We start from the raw sequence: 21781 nt of genomic DNA, 5'->3' as shown, positions 1-21781 counted from the left end.
TTTTCCTGCTCTTTCCTGTCTTAGAAAAAGACAATAGGGCCCATGAAAAAAAGGGTTTAATAGACACATTCTTGCAACAAATCAGTGGGAAAATATTGTGCTAATCCTAGAGTCAGATAAGTAGGAAATGGACACAGAAGGATGGAGGAGTCTGTGTCTAGAGTTGAAATAGACAAGAACAAGTGCACTGGAGCACTAACAGGGAGCACAGACCAATTGAGGGAGAACCATAGGTCTTCAAGGACACAGAGATTTTGATCAGGCTCATACAATTTCTTTATTCTTAGGAATCTACAAGAAGCCTTTCCTTTTCACCTTACAAACTCCCCTGGTGGATTTAGGAGAGAAGGTGACAATGGAGTGTCGTTCAGAGATTATGTTTGAAACCTTCATTTTGACATCACATAAAAATGGAACAATCAAGGACTCTTTCGAATTTTCTGCAGAACATCATCTTGGGGGTTCCCAGGCCAAATTCTCAACAGGTCCTGTGACACCTGACCATGCTGGAACTTACAAATGCTACGGTTTTTACAATCACTCACCATATGAGTGGTCAGACTCTAGTGACCCCATTGATATAAAGATCACAGGTAAGAGGGTGCATACACGCTTTTTATTCTCTTTGTGGTACAGAAAAATATTCTATACACTAAAAGCTGTGGGAGGCCACAAGAAAATGAGTGTGGAAAATTTACATGAAGGCAACCTTGTTCAGTATTTTACTGACATAAACAATGAAAAGAAACACACAAGAACAGACCATTGATTATAACATAAATCATAGATACAGGAAGGTGCAAAGGAGTCCTAAGTAGAGATACATAGAAAATGGCAATTAGATGATCAGAATATGAACCAGAGAGAATGAAGTCTTTCTACTAATGTTCAGAAATTTTTAACTTCTACCTCAATAAGAAGTCTGTCAAGATCATGTGTCTGACCTGAGACATAATTGGGCTTGTTAATATGAATCCTTATCCCTTCACACAGGTGAAACCCAGAAAGGACTATGAATTAGTAAAGATGGAATGTGTGCTAAGAGAAAAACTACAAAAAGACAGAAGCCTGAATGGAAACTTTGAAAGTAGAGATGGAAAAATTATAGCAGATGTTAAATATGTTAAGACAGAGCTTGTCAGATACACGATATGCCTGGTTCTCTTGGTAGAAGTCTTATAAAGGTAGAAGCAAAAACCAAATTCTGAACTAAGTGCTTGGGAAGTAGATGACAGATCACACTTGATCAGTACACACACTAAGAGGAAAAAGAGAGGGAAGATCCCCATGGCCATTGTTCAAGAGAAATATATATATGGAATATTCCGTACTTTGAAAAGAGAGATTAATTAACACAGATATGTAAACAGATACAAGACCTACAAAGAAAAATAGAATGATATTAGATTCTAGATTTTTATTATATATAGGATAGCAAAGTTATAGGTCATGAAATTAGCAAGTGACCGTGAGAAGAAAAGTTTAATAGAGAGGGGTGGGAAATAAATGAAAGACATATGACATGGAGGAGGAAATGAGGGGAGTAAAGAGACCAGCAAATCTGGTACAAGGAGGGAAGAGGGAGGGAAATGAACAAAAGGAGCTGTATGAGGATGTCATAATGAAGACTGTTACTTGGTATGCTAATTAAAAAAATCATGAGTAACTCTAATTGAACCCATTGGCTTGCAAAACAACTGGAAAAATTGAAATATAGAGAAGACCAATTAGTAAAATGAATGTGATTATTGGAAGTAGAAGGGCAATAAAGAATACTAGCCTTAATATGGTTAATATTATATATCTATAATTATATATATAACAGTAATTTTAAAACACTAAATGATATATAGTTCAATTTCAAAACATAAAACAAGCATAAAAATATATTTGTTTGCATAGGAATATTTCATAATGGAGTTGAGTGCTAGATAAAATTAATTATGCTCATGAAAACAAACTTTAAAAGACAGATGGAATGAACCAGTGCAAATAGTGGCAGAAACTGTCATTAAGCAAAAATATTTGAGTATAGAGTGAGGTCATAGACTAAAGATGGTAACATAGAAATAAAGAGAGAGAAGGAGAGAAAGAGAGGAGAGGAGAAATGGAGAAATAGACAGAGGGAGATGGTAAGAGGCAGAGAGATCAAAGAAATAGACGCATGTAGAGGGAACGCTGAGGAGTGAATGAACACTGGTAACTAACTAACTCTCTCTGCCTCTGTTCTTCCAGGTTTATACAAGAAACCTTCTCTGTCAGCCATAATGGGCCTTGTGGTGATGTCAGGAGAGAATGTGACCTTGTCCTGTGTCTCTGACCTTCAGTTTGACATGTTCCATCTGTCCAGGGAAGGGGTACCCAAGGGACCCGGGCTGCCTTCAGTGAAAAGCCACAATGGAACATTCCAGGCCAACTTCCATCTTGGTCCTGTGGTCCAGGCAGGGAACTATAGATGTTATGGCTCTTTTAGGAACTCTTCCCATGTGTGGTCCACTCCAAGTGATGCCTTGTACCTTCCTGTCACAGGTAAGAGAACTTCATATATATCTCCTATCTTGTGACTAATGAAATCCTGGAGCCATGTCTCAGAATCCTCCAATTGATGATAGAGAGAAAGTAGCATTGGGAGCTACAGAGAAGGACTGCTGTGAGTCCTAATGTCATGTGTGTGTGTATGTGTGTGTGTTACATTTATATATGTGTGTATGCATATGTGATGTGTATATATGTACATGTATGTATACATGTATGTGTATATATGACATGTGTACATATACATGTGAATATGCATAGCTTTAGACATACACATAACAATAATTTTCAATGAAAAGGAGGCTATCAACCCAAGAGTGGTTTGGGGATATGAGAAAGCTTGGAGGAGGGTTGCTGGGAGGGACTGGAGAGAGGAAAGGGAGGGGAAAAGGAAAGAATTATATTTCAACTGAAAACCTTTTGTAAAAAACACGGAATTTGGGACTTGGTAGCAGATTACAAAGTAACAAACAGAGAGCCTCCTGAACACATCTTATATGACTTTGCATCCACACTGGGATATCTATGTATAGAGGCAGATATATAAATGGGTCTGGCCAGACTCATTAAGAATGAGGTTCATATCTGTTTGGACAGAGCAGAGATGGAGCAGACCTCCTGAACTCTTGCTCACATAGATCTTCTCAAGCATTCCTCTTGAATCATCACAACTTGAAATACATGGACAGAGCCAACACCTAGAAGCAATCCACTAAATGTCATCCTATAACTCTACAGGCTCAGCATAAGAGGTGGAGTGGGTGGTGGTCACTGTCCAAATTTAAAAATCTGTCCTTAAGGGCAAGGCAGACAGCCTCTGATGAACGTTCTCCCTCTCCTGTCCCCTTCTTTAGTTAACTCAACAAGAAACTGCACTTCTTGCACAGAACCAGACTCCACAACCAGTGAGTAATTGATTCCTCTTCTATTGTGGAAACTTAGAGACTCAAAGCTCTTTGGCTTATTTTGTCTCAGCTCCTTCCTGACTCTGTATTCTTATCATCATCATCTCCCCTCTCTGATTCTTGATCTCTTCAACATTAGATGTTATTTAGAGCAGCATGGGGAATATAAGGACTATTCATGTCTAATTTCTGTACCTGAGACCTTGGTGAGTGAAAAGGAGAGTAAATTTTACCCCATTCTCAGGATCAATGAAGTGCTCATTCTAGCTCTGTTCCTCCTGGAGAGGAAGGGATGGGGCCTGAAGAAGGAAAGAAGTGAGCAGAAGGGAAGATTTTATTTAAAAATACTACTTCTGTCAGATTAGACTTGACTTCACTTTTTCCCTACAAGAGAATTAAATGTTCAGTTCAAGGTGATACAGAAGCAAAGCAGATCTAATGAACACTGATATCAATCTCAGAATGAGTTACTGAACATATGATTTGAACCTAGTGTCCTGCAGTTTTCTTCCACTTGCATAACACCAATATATTCCTCGATGTGTGGACTTCTGCTAGAGCATAGTCAATTTACTAGTAGAAACTCTCCTAAAACTGACACTCATTCTCCCAACAGTCACCAATAGCCTATAGCCCCTTGACTATGGGTGGGACCTCATGTTCACCTCCACTCTCCATGATGGGATTTGGTCATGCTTGAACTTGCACCATTTTTGGGCATGCTATCTCAACCTCCTGTGAAGTTCATTTTTCACCTGCCCTCAGTGTACAGAAGACAGCTTTCTTACAGCTATCCATAGCCTCTTTTTGCAATCTCTTCCTCCATATCTTTCACAATGATGCTGAACATTTGGAGAAGGATTTGAGATGTAAACATCTCATATAGTGTCACAATTCTATAGTCTCTTCATCTCCACAACTTTCCCAGTTGTTGATATCTGTATTAATCACCATCTATCAGAAATGTAGATTCCTCTGGTGAGAGTTGAGAAATATATTCATATATAGGTATAATGATAATTCATTAGAAGTCCATTTAATACTGTTTCCATTGAGCAGGATATTACTAGTGGGTTCTCCATCAAGACTCTTGTCCTAAAGCAATATTATATCAATTATCCATCAATTGATAAATTCTATGCAGTCTGTCAAAATGGGGATACTAAGATTTACCTGTTATTTGGTTCACATCTTCCTCCAGATACCCACAGGAACCTGCATATGCTGATTGGACTGTCAGTGACTATGATCCTTGTCTTCCTCATCATCCTCCTTTTTTCTTTTTGCTCTGGCAAAAAGCATAAGTCTCAGGAACAAGCCAGTGAATGTCATCTGAGTAGTGTGAGAAAACAAGACCAGAGAAATAGAGGTGTGTATTCTTAATTTATATAAAAAATACTTTGACCAAGATAGGGAAACTAAGGCAGAGCTTTCTAGAGAAAATCCACAGCCCTTGCTCTTCCCCACAGTTTTCAGACCACTGAAAAATTCCTCAATGCATCTTCTGCATCTTTGCATCCAAAGCGTACACTAATATCAAGGAGAAGGTTTAACGAGAGAGAGAGAGAGAGAGAGAGAGAGAGAGAGAGAGAGAGAGAGAGAGAGATTGGGAGGCAGGGAGAGAAGGAGGAATGGAATGAGGGAGGGAGGGAAGGAGGAGGGCAGAGAGTATTACTGAAGAAAGAATTTCTAGGGTACAGCATTGTAGAATGGGGCTGTGAACAATAAGCAGCAGAAAATCTGGTTCTAATTTGCATTGGGTGAGCAACCTTGGGTTTCACCATATCTCTCACTAGTAATTCAGATTTGAAATAAGAGTGCAGAAGTACTTTATTATGTGTGTTTGATTACTTCTGTCCCCTAAAATGCAGCCATCATGGACCAAGACTCTGACATGAGAACAATACTGAACAGTCAGGTAATGTCCTGAGTCTGCCTCTTCCATACAGTCTAATATTCTTCATTCTCTGCAAGAATGTATGCACACAACATCACTTGACGTTTACCTCTTTCTAGGACCCTGAAAGAGAAGAAGTGCAGGAGGTGACATACTTAAAATTTGATCAGATGATCTTCAAACAAAAATTAACCACTCCCAATTCCCGGATTCCCAAGGAATTTTCCACAGATCCCAGTTTGTACATGGAAGTCAGGAAATGTTAACCTGAAATGAAAGATCTTCTTCATCCCATGAGTTCTCAAAGAAAGATCTGAGGAAGACCCAGTCCTTTCTCCAGTAAAGACCAGTAGATGCAGTGAAATAACAGCTGGAATGTGAAGACAGAGGTCTCTAACTTCGGGACCACGCTTCATTATTCTAATATGGTTCTGAACGTGGCTTTCCTTTACTTACAAAGGTTATGGTCCTCACTACCCACTCAACAGAAATCAAAATCTTTTGCTTAGTTAATGGGTCTCTATTTCATTTCATTTTTGCACACCTCTACAACCTGACTAGCTATAAGTTCTTGATGGACATGAAGCTGTAACCACATTGAGTATCTCATGATTGCAGATCAACAAGAGGCTCACTCTTTATTAGTGTATGTTACTAATATGTAATCATGTTATACAATATAATGGGTTTGAAAACAATTTCATATATATATATATATATATATATATATATATATATATATATATATATATATATATATATATATCGTATTCACACTCAATTACCCAAACTTGTCTTTCTAACTCTGATGGTGATATCATTCTGAAAGCCTACTCCTAACATTGGGTTTTATCATTTGCTGTACTGTGAACCCCAAATGCTCTATGTCAAAGTCTTCTCTCACCAGAACCATCCTCATATTTCTTTAATATTTCAATGTATACATCCCCACTATTTAAACATTTTTTAAGGTGTGGTTGAAGTAAGCACCTGATTCTCTTATTTTTCAATTACCTTCCTGTTGAAAAGTTAGTTCCTCAGAATTGGAACATTGCCTTTTGGAAGAGAAATAATTGTCACCAGAATTAAACTAAATTTCAAAAGAGCCAGGAAGATGCTGAAACATACATAATTCACAAGGGTCCTCCCTAATTTCATATGAGTAGTAACAAAAGCTGAGGAGACCCTCCAGTTAACCAAGCTGCACAATATGCAGGGATGCAGGTTTCCTTTATCTTATCCCATGCTGACATTGGCTTTCGGAGGTGCACCAAATTTTGTGTCCCCATGTTCCTGTAAGTATCTCCTTATACACTGGAATGGTTAATGTTACATTGATGGCTAACTATATGTTTAAAAGTTTAAAATTTCTGTGATTAATATAACTAGATATCAAAATTGAATTTGCAAATGTTAAAGTGATTATATTTATTCTGCTTAGTGATTATTTTTGTCATTGCCTGGTATTATATAAATTTAACAATTCTTTTTCTGTTTCTGCAAATAGAAGCTTTCTTTGTACCAGATGGCATTCTGTTTGCACATAGACAAAATGTTTACTTTAGGTACTTGGCCTTTAAATATCACCTGACTGAGGTGTCTGGGTGCTGCTTGGTGTCGCGTCTGCTTCGACCAGCAAGGAAGATGCGACGCCAGGCTCTTCTCTAAGCAGTTTATTCAGGAACCTTGAACAATCTTCTGACCCCGGGGAAAGTCATTTTCTTCTTCTCTCTCACTCATACTCTCTCTCTCTCTCTCACTCATACTCACTCTCCCATTCTCTCTCACAGTCACTCTCACAGTCACCCTCCCAGTCACTCTCACAGTCACTCCTCGGGAAAGTCAGCCCACGCCCTTTATAGCCACTGGGCAATCAACCCCATGGTGCCACGTGGACAATGCCGCTAGGGTCAGACATACGCAAGCAAGCCAGATTAGGTCCAGGTGTGCAGAAGCAAGGAAGATCCTAGCCTTAGCCAAATAAGGAGCATCTGCCATCGGGAAGGCAGAAACCAGACGCCGCGCCATCTTTGAGGCACGGCCGTGCACGGCTCTCTACAGCTTGGTCTCTAGGATTCCTAGTACAGTGTGGCCTTCAGTATAGTAGAAATTATCTGACAAAGTTGTGGTCTGGAATTTGGAGCTCAGGGGAGAGTGTGCAGTTGGGAGCCATTGGGTCAGCTTTAGGGAATCTTAGCTGGGAGTGAGTAGTGTCTTACCCAGGGTCCCTAGATCCAGCCTTGCCTTAGGTAAGCAGAAGGCTTCTTCTGAAGTTGTGCAATAGAATATGAAGCCCAGGAGAGGGGATGCTCTTGGGGGCTTTTAGATGGACTTTAAGGGATGTTAGTGTCAGTAGGCAATGTCTTACTTTGGGTCCCTAGAACTATACAGGCCTCCAGTAAAGCAGAAGTCTACTGTCAAAGTTATAGGTTAAAAAGTAGAGACTGGGGCAGAGGGCGCATTCTGAAGCGTTTGGGCAGGATTTAAGGTGTATTAGTGGGCAGTGGGTGATGTCTTACCTTTGATTATTAGAAACAGCCTGGCTCCTGATAAAAACAGCCAGAGTTTTGGCAAACACAGGGATCAACACATTGACCTATAATCATCCAAAAACCAGATGCCTAAATACCAGTGTAAGACCATGATCAACAACAGAAAGGACAGCATGGCACCACCAGAGCCCAGCTATGCTACTACAGCAAGACCAGAACATTCCAACCCACATGAAGCAAAGGAAATGATCTTAAAATGAACTTTATGAAGATGATAGAGATCTCTAAAGAGGAAATTTTAAAAAATACCTTAAGGAAATTAAAGAAAAGACAAAGAAAACATAGGGAGAAATAAATAAATCTCATAAATAATGCCAAAAAAGCTAATAGAAAAACAGACAGGTAAAGGAAACTCTTCAAGACGTGAAAATGGCAATAGAATCAATAAAGAAAACACAAAAGGAGGGATTTCTGGAAATAGAAAATCTGGGTAAGTGAATGGGAACTACAGATGCAAGCATCACCTACAGAATATATGAGATAGTAGAGAGAATCACAGGCATAGATGATATATTGGAGGGAAGTAGATGAAGCAGTCAAAGAAAATGTTAATTCTAATACATTCTGAACACAAAACATCCAGGAAATCTGGGACATTATGAAAAGGCCAAACCTATTAATAAGAGGAATATAAGAAGGAGAGAACCCCAGCTCAAATGGGCAGAAAACATATTCAACAAAATCACAGAAGAAAATTTTCCCAACATAAGAACAACATGACTATGAGGAACAAGAAGCTTATAGAACACCAAAGAGATAGGACCAGAAAAAATGTCTCCACACCATATAATAATCAAAACTATAACATATATGCAGAGGGCCTAGGTCAGTGCCATGCAAGCTCTCTGGTTGTGAGTTCAGGCTCTGCAAGCCTCTCTGAGTCCAGGTTAGTTCGTATTGTGGGCTTTCTTGTGGTGTTCTTTACCCCTCTTTTTCCCACAATTCTTCCTCCCCTTCTGCAACAGGATTCCCTGAGATCTGCCTTTTTTTAGTTGGGATTGAAGACTTAACAGTTAGTTACAATCTTCTATCTTAGCTAGAACATATTAAGTATTAGATTCAGGTTCTGCAGGCTAGGGCACCTTTTAGAATGATCTCTGTTACATGCCATCTACCCATGCTCCAGACTTCTCTGGATTTTAGTATGTGTCTCTTGTTTGATATTGTTCGTGTTGGTTGTAGTTCCATCTTGTCTAGGTCATTATTCCTTATTACTCATGGTCAATATTTGATAATCATTCCTATTGTATATAATTTTGTATTAGGTTAGAACTTTCTTATTTAGACAAAAGGGGGAGATGTAGTGGGTAGCTGTTCCAGCTTTGACCTGGAAGTACTACCCCCATTGAGACTTCTGGTTACTGTCACACCTATGAGGCTGGGCTGAGACAGGAGCCCTTAAGACCTGAGATCCAGATGTGCCAGTGCTTTTGGTTCCTGGATCCTAGATGCTGGAAGTAGATCAAGCAGAGTTCTCTGGAGAATACCACTGGACTGCACTATACCTTTCCCGGACCCTATAACCTATCTGTTTACTTATCAGTTACCCCACAAAATAAACCTCCCTTTTAACTACATTGAGTTGCCTTAATACTTCCACCAATACACCTGTATTTATTCTTGCAGTGTTCACAGTAGCCAAGATAGGAAACCAGGATAGATGCCTATCAGCACATGAGTGTGTTAAGAAATGCCGTACATGCATCTCGAATGGATTTTTACGCAGCCATAAAGAAGAATAGAGCTATGCCATATGCAGAAAAATGTATAGTACTGGGGGTCCTCAAGTTAAATGAAATAAGTTAGGACAGTAAAGATAAATGTGATATTTTCTTTTAAAGGCATAATCTTGATATAAATATGAATGTATGTGTGACATGAAATGTGTTTTCTCATGGTGAAATAAGACAATCTGTCCTTATGTGTCAGTGGTGTAAAATGAGAAGAACTCAGGAGATGTTTTGGGAATAGGCAGCAAAAAACTGAGGTGCAAAAGAAAAGCTGAAAAGATATTAGAGGGAGGAGACAAGAACAGGGTAAAGTATGTACTATGAAAATATCATGATGCCATTATTTTGTACGCTAAGAAAATACCTTAATTTTAAAAAAGAAAAATTCATATGTATAAAACATACACAAGCCTCTAGAACGTAAATCCTGAGACACAGCCATTCTCCAGGAATCCCCACCCAACACTGCCCCTGTTGCCAGCCACCAGGCAAAACTCTTGTGGGCAGGCTCCTCCACCAAAACCACCCTTTGGACCCAGCAATCTACAAGACCCACACCCTAACCCAATACTCATGGCCATGTGACATCAGTGCCTTATGAGACACAGAATCTGCCAGCTTTGACTGGAACAAGAGCCCTGATAAGACCAAGAGTGACTCGTGGAGCCACAGAATCAGCTAGCTTGAATTGGACTAAGAGCAGATCCCTGAAATACAGAATCTGCCAACTTCAATTAGACAAAGAGGTAAGATTGGACCCAGAGGAGCCCCCTGAGACATAGACACAATAAGCAGAGATTGGACAAATAGCAGCTCACTTAGACACAGGCACCTCTTGCACCTATTGGAGAAAGAAATGGGTAGATGCCAATGCAAAAATACATACAACAACATATAGAGCATCATGGCATCACCAGAACCTAGCCCTTCTACAACAACAATACCTGAAAATCACAATGTAGAAGAAGCAGATGAAAGCAACCTTAAAAAGAACTCCATAAAGATGCTAAAGGATTTAAAGAAGAAATGAAAAATTCCCTTAAAGAAATTGAGAAAAAAGACAAACAAGAAATTGGAAGAAACCAATAAAACCCTTGCCAGCTATGATCGGGACTAGAGGTGAATGACTTTGGTCATACCCAGTGAGCCCTGCCCCTAGGACCCAGTCCTGGGCCCCAGTCGTTCCCCCAGGAACACTCGCCAAACTTGGACCCAGTTGCTGGTTAATAGACAAATAACTCCTAAGGAAATAGAAACAGTCATTAAAAGTCTCCCAACCAAAAAAAGTCCAAAGCCAAATGGCTTCAGTGCAGAATTCTACCAGATTTTCAAGGAAGACTTAATTCTAATACTCTTCAAATTGGTCCACACAATAGAAACAGAAGGAATATTACCAAACTCTTTTTGTGAGGCTACAGTTGCTCTGATTCCCAAGCCACACAAAGATGCAACAAAGAAAGAGAATTACAGACCAAACTCCCTCATGAACACTGAAGCAAAAATACTCAAGGAAATATTGGCAAACAGACTCCAAGAACACATCAAAACAATTATCCACCATGATCAAGTAGGCTTCATTCCAGAGATGCAAGAATGATCCAACATAAGAAAATCTGTCAATGTAATACACCACATAAACAAACTCAAAGAAAAAAACCACATGATCATATCAATAGAGCCTGAAAAGGCCTTTGAAAAAAATCCAACACTCCTTCATAATGAAGGTCTTAGAGATCAGGAATACAAGTAAAATACATAAACATAATAAAGGCAATTTACAGCAAGCCAACAGCCAACATCAAATTAAATGGGAAGAAACTCAAAGCAATTCCACTAAAATCAGGAACAAGTCAAGGCTGTCTGATCCCCCCATATTTATTCAATATAGTACTTGAAGTTCTAGCTAGAGTAATAAGACAACAAAAGGAGATCAAGGAGATAGAAATGGGAAAGGAAGAAGTCAAATGTTCACAATTTGCAGGTGATATGATAGTATACATAAGTGAAACCAAAAATTCTACCAGTGAACACCTACAGCTGATAAACCATTTAGTACTTTGGCAGGATAAATGATTAACTCAAATAAATCAGTAGCCCTCCTATATACAAATGACAAATGAGCTGAGAAAGAAATTAAAGAAACATCACCATTTACAATAGCCACAAATAATATAAAATACCTTGGGGTAACTGTAACTAACCAAGTGAAAAATCTGTATGACAAGAACTTTAAGTCTCTGAAGAAAGAAATCAAAGAAGACAGCAGAAAATGGAAAGATCTCCCATCCTCTTGGATAGGTAGGATTAAAATAGTGAAAACAGCAGTCTTTTTTTTTTTTAATTTTTATTTTGCAATACAATTCAGTTCTACATATCAGCCACGGATTCCCTTGTTCTCCCCCCTCCCGCCCACCTCACCTTCCCCCCAGCCTGCCCCCCATTCCCATCTTCTCCTGGGCAAAGCCTTCCCCACAGACTGAGATCAACCTGGTAGACTCAGTCCAGGTAGGTCCAGTCCCCTCCTCCCAGGCTGAGCCAAGCGACCCTGCATAGGCCCCAGGTTTCAAACAGCCGACTCATGCAATGAACACAGGACCCGGTGCCACTGCCTGGATGCCTCCCAAACAGATCAGGCCAATCAACTGTCTCACCCACTCAGAGGGCCTGATCCAGTTGGTGACTCCTCAGCCATTGGTTCATATTTCATGTGTTTCCGTTCGTTTGGCTATTTGTCTCTGTGCTTTATCCAACCTTGGTCTCAACAATTCTCTCTCATATAAACCCTCCTCATTCTCGCTAATTGGACTCCCAGAGATCCACCCGGGGCCTAGTCATGGATCTCTGCATCCAGATCCCTCAGTAGTTGGATGAGGTTTCTAGCACGACAATTACGGTGTTTGGCCATCCCATCACCAGAGTAGGTCAGTTTGGACTGTCTCTTGAACATTGCCAGCAGTCTGTTGTGGGGGTATCTTTGTGGATTTCTGTGGGCCTCTCTTGCACTTTGCTTTTTCCTATTCTCATGTGGTCTTCATTTACCATGGTCTCCTATTCCTTGTTCTCCCTCTCTGTTGTTGATCCAGCTGGGATCTCCCACTCCCCCAAGCTCTCTTTCCCTCAACCCTCGCCCTTCACTACCCCCACTCATGTCCAGGCTGTTCATGTAGATCTCATTCCATTTCTCTGTCATTGGGCGATCCCCGTGTCTTTCTTGGGGTCCTGCTTTCCAGGTAGCCTCCCTGGTGATGTGAGTAGCAGTCCAGTCATCCTTGTTCCACATCTAGTATCCTGTTATGAGTGAGTACATACCATGTTTGTCTTTCTGAGTCTGGGTTACCTCACTCAGGATGATTTTTTCTAGATCCATCCATTTGTCTGCAAACCTCATGATGTCATTGTTTTTCTCTGCTGAGTAGTATTCCATTGTGTATATGTACCACATTTTGTTTATCCATTCTTCAGTTGAAGGACATCTAGGTTGTTTCCATGTTCTGGCTATTATAAACAATGCTGATATGAACATAGCTGAACAAGTGCTCTTGTGGTGTGGTTGAGCATTCCTTGGGTATATGCCCAAGAGTGGTATAGCTGGATCTTGGGGGAGATGGATTCCCAATTTTCTAAGAAAGCACCATATTGATTTCCAAAGTGGTTGTACAAGCTTGCATTCCCACCAGCAGTGGAGGAGAGTTCCCCTAGCTCCACATCCTCTCCAGCATAAGGTGTCTTCAGTGTTTTTGATCTTAGCCGTTCTGACAGGCATAAGGTGGTATCTCAGAATTGTTTTGATTTGCATTTCCCTGATGATTAGGGATGTTGAGCAATTCCTTAAATGTCTTTCAGCCATTTGAGTTTCCTCTTTTGAGAATTCTCTGTTTAGGATACGGTCAACAAGGCAAAGCGACAGCCTACAGAATGGGAAAAGATCTTCACCAACCCCACATCTGACAGAGGACTGATATCCAGAATATATAAGGAACTCAAGAAATTAGACATCAAAATGCCCAACAGTCCAATTAAGAAATGGGCTATAGAAAACGGCAATCTTGCCAAAAGCAATCTACAGATTCAGTGCAATCCCCATCAAAATTCCAACACAATTCTTCACACACATGGAAAGAACAGTACTCAACTTCATTTGGAAAAACAGAAAACCCAGAATAACTAAAAGAATCCTGTACAACAAAGCCACATCTGGTGGCATCAGCATCCCTAACATCAAGCCCTACAATAGAGCTATAGTAATAAAAAAAAAACAGCTTAGTATTGGCATAAAAACTGACATGTGGACCAATGGAATTGAATTGAAGACCCTGACATTAATCCACACACCTGTAAACACCTGATTTTTGACAAAGAAGTCAAAACTATACAATGGATAAAAGAAAGCATCTTCAACAAATGGTGCTGTCATAACTGGATGTCAACATGTAGAAGATTGCAAATAGATCCACATCTACTGCCATGCCCAAAACTCAAGTCCAATTGGATCAAAGACCTCAATATAAAACCAGTTACACTGAACTTGATAAAAGAGAAAGTGGGAAATAATCTTGAACACATTGGCATAAGAGACTACTTCCTAAATATAACAACAGTAGCATAGACACTGAGAGAAACAATTAGTAAATGGGAACTCCTGAAACTGAGAAGCTTCTTAGGGCAAAGGACACAGTAAATAAGACAAAATGACAGCCTACAGAATGGGAAAAGATCTTCACCAACACCATATCTGACAAAGGGCTAATATCCAAAATATATAAAGAACTCAAGAAATTAGACATCAAAATAATGAACAAACCAATTAATAAATGAGCTATAAAGAAAAACAGAGAATTCTCAAAGGAAGAATTTCAAATGACCAAAAGACATTTAATGAACTGTTCAGCATCCTTAGTCATCAGGGAAATGCAAATAAAAACCTCTCTGAGATACCATCTTACACCTGTCAGAATGGCTAAGATCCAAAGCACTGAAGAAAGCTTATGATGGAGAGGATTTGGAGAAAAGGGAACACTCCTCCACTGTTGGTGGGAATGTAGACTTGTACAGACACTTTGGAAATCAGTGTCGTGGTTTCTCAGAAAATTGGAAATAAATCTTCCTCAAGACCCAGCAATACCACTCTTGGACATATACCCAAGGAATACTCAATCATACCACAGGGACACATGCTCAACTATGTTCATATCAGCATTATTCGTAATAGCCAGAACCTGGAAACAACCTAGATGCCTCGAAACTGAAGAATAGGTTAAAAACTGTGTTACATATACACAATGGAGTACTACTCAGCAGTGAAAAACAATGACATCATTAAATTTGCAGGCAAATGGATCGAACTAGAAAATATCCTAAGTGAAGTATCCCAGACTCAGAAGCACAAACATGGTATGTACTCATTCAAGTGAATATTAAATGAAAGCAAAGAATAAACAGACGACAACCCACAACTCCAGAGAAGCTAGCTAACAAGGAAGACCCAAAGAGGGATGCATGGATTGCCCTGGAAAGGGTAAATAGTTGAGATTTCCATGAGTAAACAGTGGATTAGGTTTGGGCAATGGGGGTTAGGGAATAGGGGGTGAGAACATAAGGGTTTGGGTTGGTCAAGCTGGAACAGTGTTGGTATGGGAAAGCAATTAAAGAGATATCATTATAGAGGGAGACATCATGGAAATAGAACCCCAGTGCTAAGGTAGTTCCCAGGAATCCCCAAGTATGACCCCAGCCTGGACTACTAGAAATGTGGAGATGGTGCCTGAACTGAACTGGCTTACTCCAGTGATCAGATCAGTGAATAACCTAACTGTCATCACAGAGCTTTTCTCCAGTGACTGATGGAAGCAGATGCAGAGATCCACTGCCAAACACCAGGTGGAGCTCCAGGAGTCCAGTGGAGGAGAGAGTAGAGGGATTCTATGAGCAAGTACATCAGGATCATGATGGAGAAACCTGCAGAGAGACCAAACCAAACTAGTGAGAACTCATGAAAGTTGAATCAATGGCTGTGGAGCCTGCATTGGTTGGACTAGGCCCTCTGTATGGTGAGACATTGTGTAGCTCGATCTGCTTGGGTGCTTCTGGCAGTAGGATCAGAATCCATCTCTAGTGCATGAGCAGGCTTTTTGGTGCACAGTATCTACGATGAACACCTAGTGCATACTTGAGGCAGGGGAAGGGCTTGGACTTACCTCTACTGGAAGTGCCTCCCCATGGGAGTCCTTGCCTGCTTCTGTGGGGGAATGGTGGGGTAGGTTAGCATGGACATGTTAGGGGGGCAGGAGGAGGGAAGAGTAGATCTTTGATTGATTGTAAAATGAATGAAAAAAATTATTAATAAAAAAATACACAACACAAACAAAAACTGTCAAAAATTTATTATTTTAACCAGATCATAAAATAAGTAGCAATATCTTTTTATTCTAAAAACATAATACCTTGAGAAAAATATTATTAGTGGTCAGACTGCTGAATATCTGAACAACACCAGACCTATAACACCATGATCCTGTAAGTAATCCTAATAAACTCATTAGTTCTTAAAATAGACCTGGGTGGGTCATTTATTTGACCTGTCATTGGTGCCCTATTTAAGATCAACAGGTGTTTGCTAACATCTTCCCTAAAAGAGTCACACAACTTACATACACACTACCAATGTTAGATATGGATTCAATTTACTGTGATAAAACCCCATGACCAAAAGCTAGTTGGGGTAAAGTAGTTCTGTGGATCTTACATATCCAGGGTCACAATTCGTTGAGGGAATCAAAGCAGGAATCTGGAGACAGGAACAGAAGTAGATTCAGTGAAGATTCACACATACTGGATTGTTCCCCATGCCTTGCTCAGCCTACCTCCTTAGACAATTTAGGATGACCTGCAGAGGAGTGGCACCAGCCACAGTGCTCTAGGCCTTTCCGCATCAACCATCAATTAAGAAAATGACCAACAGCCTTGCCTATGGCTAATCATGTGAATGAGTCTTCTCAATTGAGAGTTCCACTTCCCTAATGACTATAGCTTGTTTCAAATCGAAAAACCTAACTAGAACACTATGTCATAAGCCCTCTTTTGCATTTCCATGCTGGGACTGTGAGATGCATCTGTGTGTGTGTGTGTGTGTGTGTGTGTGTGTGTGTGTGTGTGTGTGTGTGTGTGTCTGTCTGTCTGTCTGTCTGTCTGTCTGTTAATTGATAATTTGATAGAGGGATTCACTAAGTATCCTCCAACTTGTGTTCTTCCTGCTTCAATTTCCCAAGCATTAAAGTTTCAGGGACTCTGAGAATCCTGAAGGTGGAATTTTTTTGAAGTCTCTTTATTCCAAGTTGCCTTCCAAGAAAGCAGCAGAAAGGTATTTTCAAAGACCGTATGACTTAAAAGTTTTTTGCAGCAAAAAAAAATTCAGACATAAGAAAATGGATGCATCAAGAAATCATTATGTTTAGCAAAATAGCCAGATTCAGAAAGATAAAACTGCATATTTTATGTTCAAACTTTATTTGAAAGTAAGTTGGTAGTTTTCCATTTTTATTAACTTTTTAAATTAACATACAATGTATTGTGTTTCATTATGACATTTGTATATATCTTTGTCAATTTGTATATGTCTGTGACAGAGAGAGAGCAAGTGTGTGTGTGTGTGGTGTGTGTGTGTGTGTGTGTGTGTGTGTGTGTAAGAGATAGAAAACTAGAAAAAAGGTCATGGGAATGAAAGAAGATATTTTCTTAATATAAGAATTTTTAATTTGAAAGGAATTTCATGTGTGTATACAATGTGTTTTGGTCATATCCAATGCTAACTCATCTCCCTAACTCCTCCAACAAACAGCAATCTTGAAACATCTAAATCAATACCTTCCAGGACTCAGGGATCAACACAAAAGAGAACCCAGTGAAAAGAATGTAAAATCCAGAGGATGGGGAAGAGTTCAGGGAGAGGCTGGTCTCTGATGACATGGCTATGACACAAAGGAACTCACAGCAGCTGTGATGACGTAGTGGATCAATAAACGTTAATATGCAACTGTATCCATGGTGTGCTGATGACTAACAGTCCTTCTTCACATGTGTTCCCATGATTGGTTGGTATAGTTAGATAAAATGCTAAGACTTGTGTCTAAATATTTTAGGCAATTTTAAATGGTAGTATCATCTTGCTTTTTCTGACATTGTTATTTTCAATTTTGAATGTCAAATGGCCATAATCTAGAATCACTTCAAAATAGAGTCTGGTAGAGAATTGCTCTAAGTCAGAAATAGTTGGCCTATGAGCATATCTGGGGAAATTTTACTATTTAAGGAATCCCACTATTTAAGGAATGACAGAATTCCCTAAGCAGGGTATCCTCAACTGTCTAACAGTAAAGAAAACAAGCTGAGCATGAGCATACATTCATTGATCTCTGTTTTTTAGCTGTGGATGCAATGTGACCAAATGTCTGTCTCTAGGGAATATCTCTGTGACTCACCCACAGTGATGGAACTGTGAGTCAAATAAACCTTATCTCAATTAAAAAGAAAAGTTGTTAAATACAAGTGCAGTAATTTTCACTGTATTCCCAGCATTTAGCTAGCTGAAGGAGAAGAAACCTGAGTTTAAGACCAGTCTGTACTTAATAAACTGGGTGTAAATTGAACTGCATACTAAATCCCTCCAGAAAAACTTAAAATGGAATTGAAGGTAAAAATAGAATCAGAAACATGAGCACTGAAAGATGTGCTTTGAGGAAAACCTTCCTACATGTCAGAAATATACACAGAAGGACTCTTCGGTCTCTCCTAAGAGTCCAGCCAAGATAAATTGAGAACTAAATATTTCAAGGAGGAACTGTTCTTTTGCCTTTGGATTAGCAGATATAGAAACATGTAGTCAGGATATCAGAACTCAACATCCTGTGCATTCTACTCTAGCAGAAGTATCTGTTGTTTTGAATGCACAGACAGGAAGCTAAGAGGACTGAGGCTATATTAACATCATGGCCACACTGGACACCACCTTCCTGCTTCTTAGTGAGTCCTGACATGAAAGTAAGTTAACAAGTAAGACAGGGCTCCCATGAAAGCTAGACCTTCTATTAACACCAAGACTAGCTAATTGTAGTAGCATCTAAGGATAGTGTACTCTCCTTAGTGTTTCCCTGAGGTGGCTCTACCTGGGTATTGAGCTGTGGAGCTTGGTTGTCTCTATTCAACCCATGATATATCATCTGGGTTTCTCTCAAGACTGTGATTATTTTGGAAATCAATACTTATGGATACACAGACCGATATGAGAGCTAGAGCCAGATGAAAGAAAAGATAGACAGACAAAAGTAGATGACCTATAAAAGAAAGATAATTGGTAAATAGATAATTGAAAGATAGTTTGATAAATAACAAATACATAAATGATTGAATGTCAGATTTGTTGATAGATTGAAGGTGATAGATAAAGCATGATCAATTGATAAACAATAGCTATATAGGTAGGTAGAGAGAGATGATAGATGGACAGTGTTTCAATCCATGAGTCATCTCCCAAATACCGAAGTAATTGTTTTTAAAACTAGTCATTGTGGACACATTGAGCCATTTATGGTCAAGAAGCATTATCAAGAAGCTATTGCTAATGTTTTGGCATTTCTAAAGATATATGACGGAAACTGTGTTCAGCTTCTTCATGACCACCATGGCACAGTAACCTTAAGTGTGCAATAATGACACATGTATCTTACTGGTGGATCACAGCTGTCTAACTGGACTCAAATTCTGCTCAAATACAGGAAATATGGCCTGGTTCTGGAAATCTAGCCAACTACCCAGAGCTAGTAAGGCCTTTGACCTTGGAGAAATCTACAACTGCCTCTTTACTAAATAAGTTAATTCCTAATTGCATTCCAAATATCACTATTTTCCCTTGTACCCATAGATAAACCTATCCCCAACATCAAAATAAACTTTGTTTAGCCTCAAAAGAAAACACTATTACAAAATGGAAATAAATACAAATACAGATAACAAGTTATTGTACAGATTACACCTCCAGCAGATGCATCTACAACAGAATTCCTGCAACTAAGGCTGAAGGAACATCAGGTAAGAAAGGGTGGAAGGATTGTGAGAACCAGAGGAAAAGGAGGCTTACTGTGAGATCTCATTTCCTCAGAATGTGGTCAACATTAAAATTGTATACACACAATAGCATTATACAGATTAGTCAGATTGTGTTTTATATTTAGGAGTGTGTGTGCATGTGTGTGTGTGTGTGTGTGTGTGTGTGTGTGTGTGTGTGTGTTTGTGTAGATACACAAAGGTAATTAAAGATAAAGATGTATTTGAATTTTTAAGTTCTAGATAGAACAGGGACAGAGTGGGAGAGCAATGAAAGAGAAACCATGATAGAGGGAGACATCGTGGGGATAGGGAGAAACCGGGAACTAGGGAAGTTCCCAGGATTCCACAAGGATGACTCCACCTTGGACTACTAACAATAGTAGAGAAGATGCCCCAACTAGCCTACCCTGGTAATCAGATTGGTGAATACCCTGTCATCAGAGAGCCTTCATCTATTAAGAGATGGAAGCAGATGCAGAGATCCACAGCCAAGCACCAGGCTGAGCTCCAGGAGTTCAGTCAAAGAGAGTGAAGAGGGATTCTATGAGCAAGGGGCATCAAGATCATGATGAGGAAAACTTATAGAGACAACCAAACCAAACCAGTGGGGACTCATGAACTGTGGACCAAGAGCTGGGAGCCTCCATAGGACTGGACTAGGCCCTCGGCAAAAGCAAGACAGTTGTGTAGTTTGATCTGCTTAAGGAGCCCCCTGACAGTGGGATTAGGATCCATTCCTGGTGCATGAGCTGTCTTTTAGAACCCACTGCCTGTGGTGGGATACCTTACACACCCTTGGTGCAGTGGGAGGGGCATGGACCTACCTCAGCTGTGTGTGTCAGGCTCTGCTGAAACCCATGGGATGCCTTGCCTTGGAGGAGCTGAGAATGTTTGGTCAGTTAGAGGGGAAGCCTGGGTGGTAGGAGGAGGGAGGGGAGTGGGATCTGCGGTATCATGAATAGAAAATTTGTCAATAAAAACATGTATTTGTGAGAACAAAATACAGGAGAGATTGAGAGGAATAAAAGCAAGAGAAATGATAGAATTATAATTTATTTGAAAAATATACAAAAAACTTTAAGTTTAGATATGTAGAGTAATATAAAAAACATAACAATGCAATAAAATATAGGAGATAATAAATACTACATACGCATAATACATTCCCAGAGTTTGTGTAGCCAACAGTTAGTCCTGTTTCAAAATCCCATTTTCTTGCAGTGTCTTTCAAGTTCTTATCCTCTGACAGATTCTTGGAGAAATACATCATTAGAATACTGACGTTTCTTATCTCAGTTCACTATTGTGTATTTAATATGTCCTACTGAATTAAAGAATTAGTGATGTAGACTCCAGAACTAGCACTGTAAATTAATGATCTGTAAAAATGCAGAAACAACTTGTAGAATTGTACATATTAAACATTCTCAGAAATTTCTGTGTCAATCAGTAAAACATGAAGTGGAAAAACACAGCACAATAATTGTGTATCTGGGCGTTTTGGTAAAGAATAGTAAGTACACAGGGCTGCAGAGATCACTCAGAGGTGAAGAGTGTGCTATGCACTTGCAGATGACCCACTGTTAGTGGACAATGCCTATACCTGAGGCTCACAACTGTGAGACTCCAGTTCCAGGGGATCCAATCAATGCCCACCTTAGGCCTTCCAAGGCACCAGCACTCACATGCACACACTCACACAGATATGTATATATTCATACATAATTTAAAATGAATTTTTTAAAAAGAATAAGAATGCTACATCTTTAAAAATTTCAGTTAAAACAAAAATATTCTTGCTTTATTTCTTTGATTTTTGAAAATAAGTGGAATTTTATTATTCTAAAAATCTACAAAATCAAGTAAAAAATTGAATAATTATAACCTGACACTGGATTACTACAAGTATGGTCATTTTGATTGACACATTAGGATTGCTGTTATAACATGAATAATACTCATTGGACATGTTGCACAGAAAACCAGAGGAGACATTGAACCTCAGATTCAAAAAGTAACAATATGAAAACCTTTAGTATAATAATCAAATAATAAATAAATAAA

At 39.4% G+C, this 21781-nt stretch overlaps 1 protein-coding gene across 1 annotated transcript in view; it reads left to right on the top strand.

Moving 5' to 3' along the window:
- Positions 1 to 5603, top strand: part of LOC131902658 (killer cell immunoglobulin-like receptor 3DL1) — a 47394-nt gene extending 41791 nt beyond the window's left edge. The window contains exons 6-10 of the mRNA XM_059253676.1: positions 288 to 593; positions 2236 to 2529; positions 3402 to 3440; positions 4642 to 4781; positions 5457 to 5603. Coding sequence (XP_059109659.1) covers positions 288 to 593; positions 2236 to 2529; positions 3402 to 3440; positions 4642 to 4781; positions 5457 to 5603 — 926 coding nt within the window. The remainder of the gene's footprint in view (positions 1 to 287; positions 594 to 2235; positions 2530 to 3401; positions 3441 to 4641; positions 4782 to 5456) is intronic.
- Positions 5604 to 21781: the final 16178 nt, after the last annotated feature.

The sequence above is a fragment of the Peromyscus eremicus genome, chromosome 1, assembly GCF_949786415.1.
Source record: "Peromyscus eremicus chromosome 1, PerEre_H2_v1, whole genome shotgun sequence".
NCBI lineage: Eukaryota > Metazoa > Chordata > Mammalia > Rodentia > Cricetidae > Peromyscus > Peromyscus eremicus.
The sequence above is the reverse complement of the archived record's forward strand: the minus strand, read 5'-3'. Positions and strand labels throughout refer to the sequence as shown.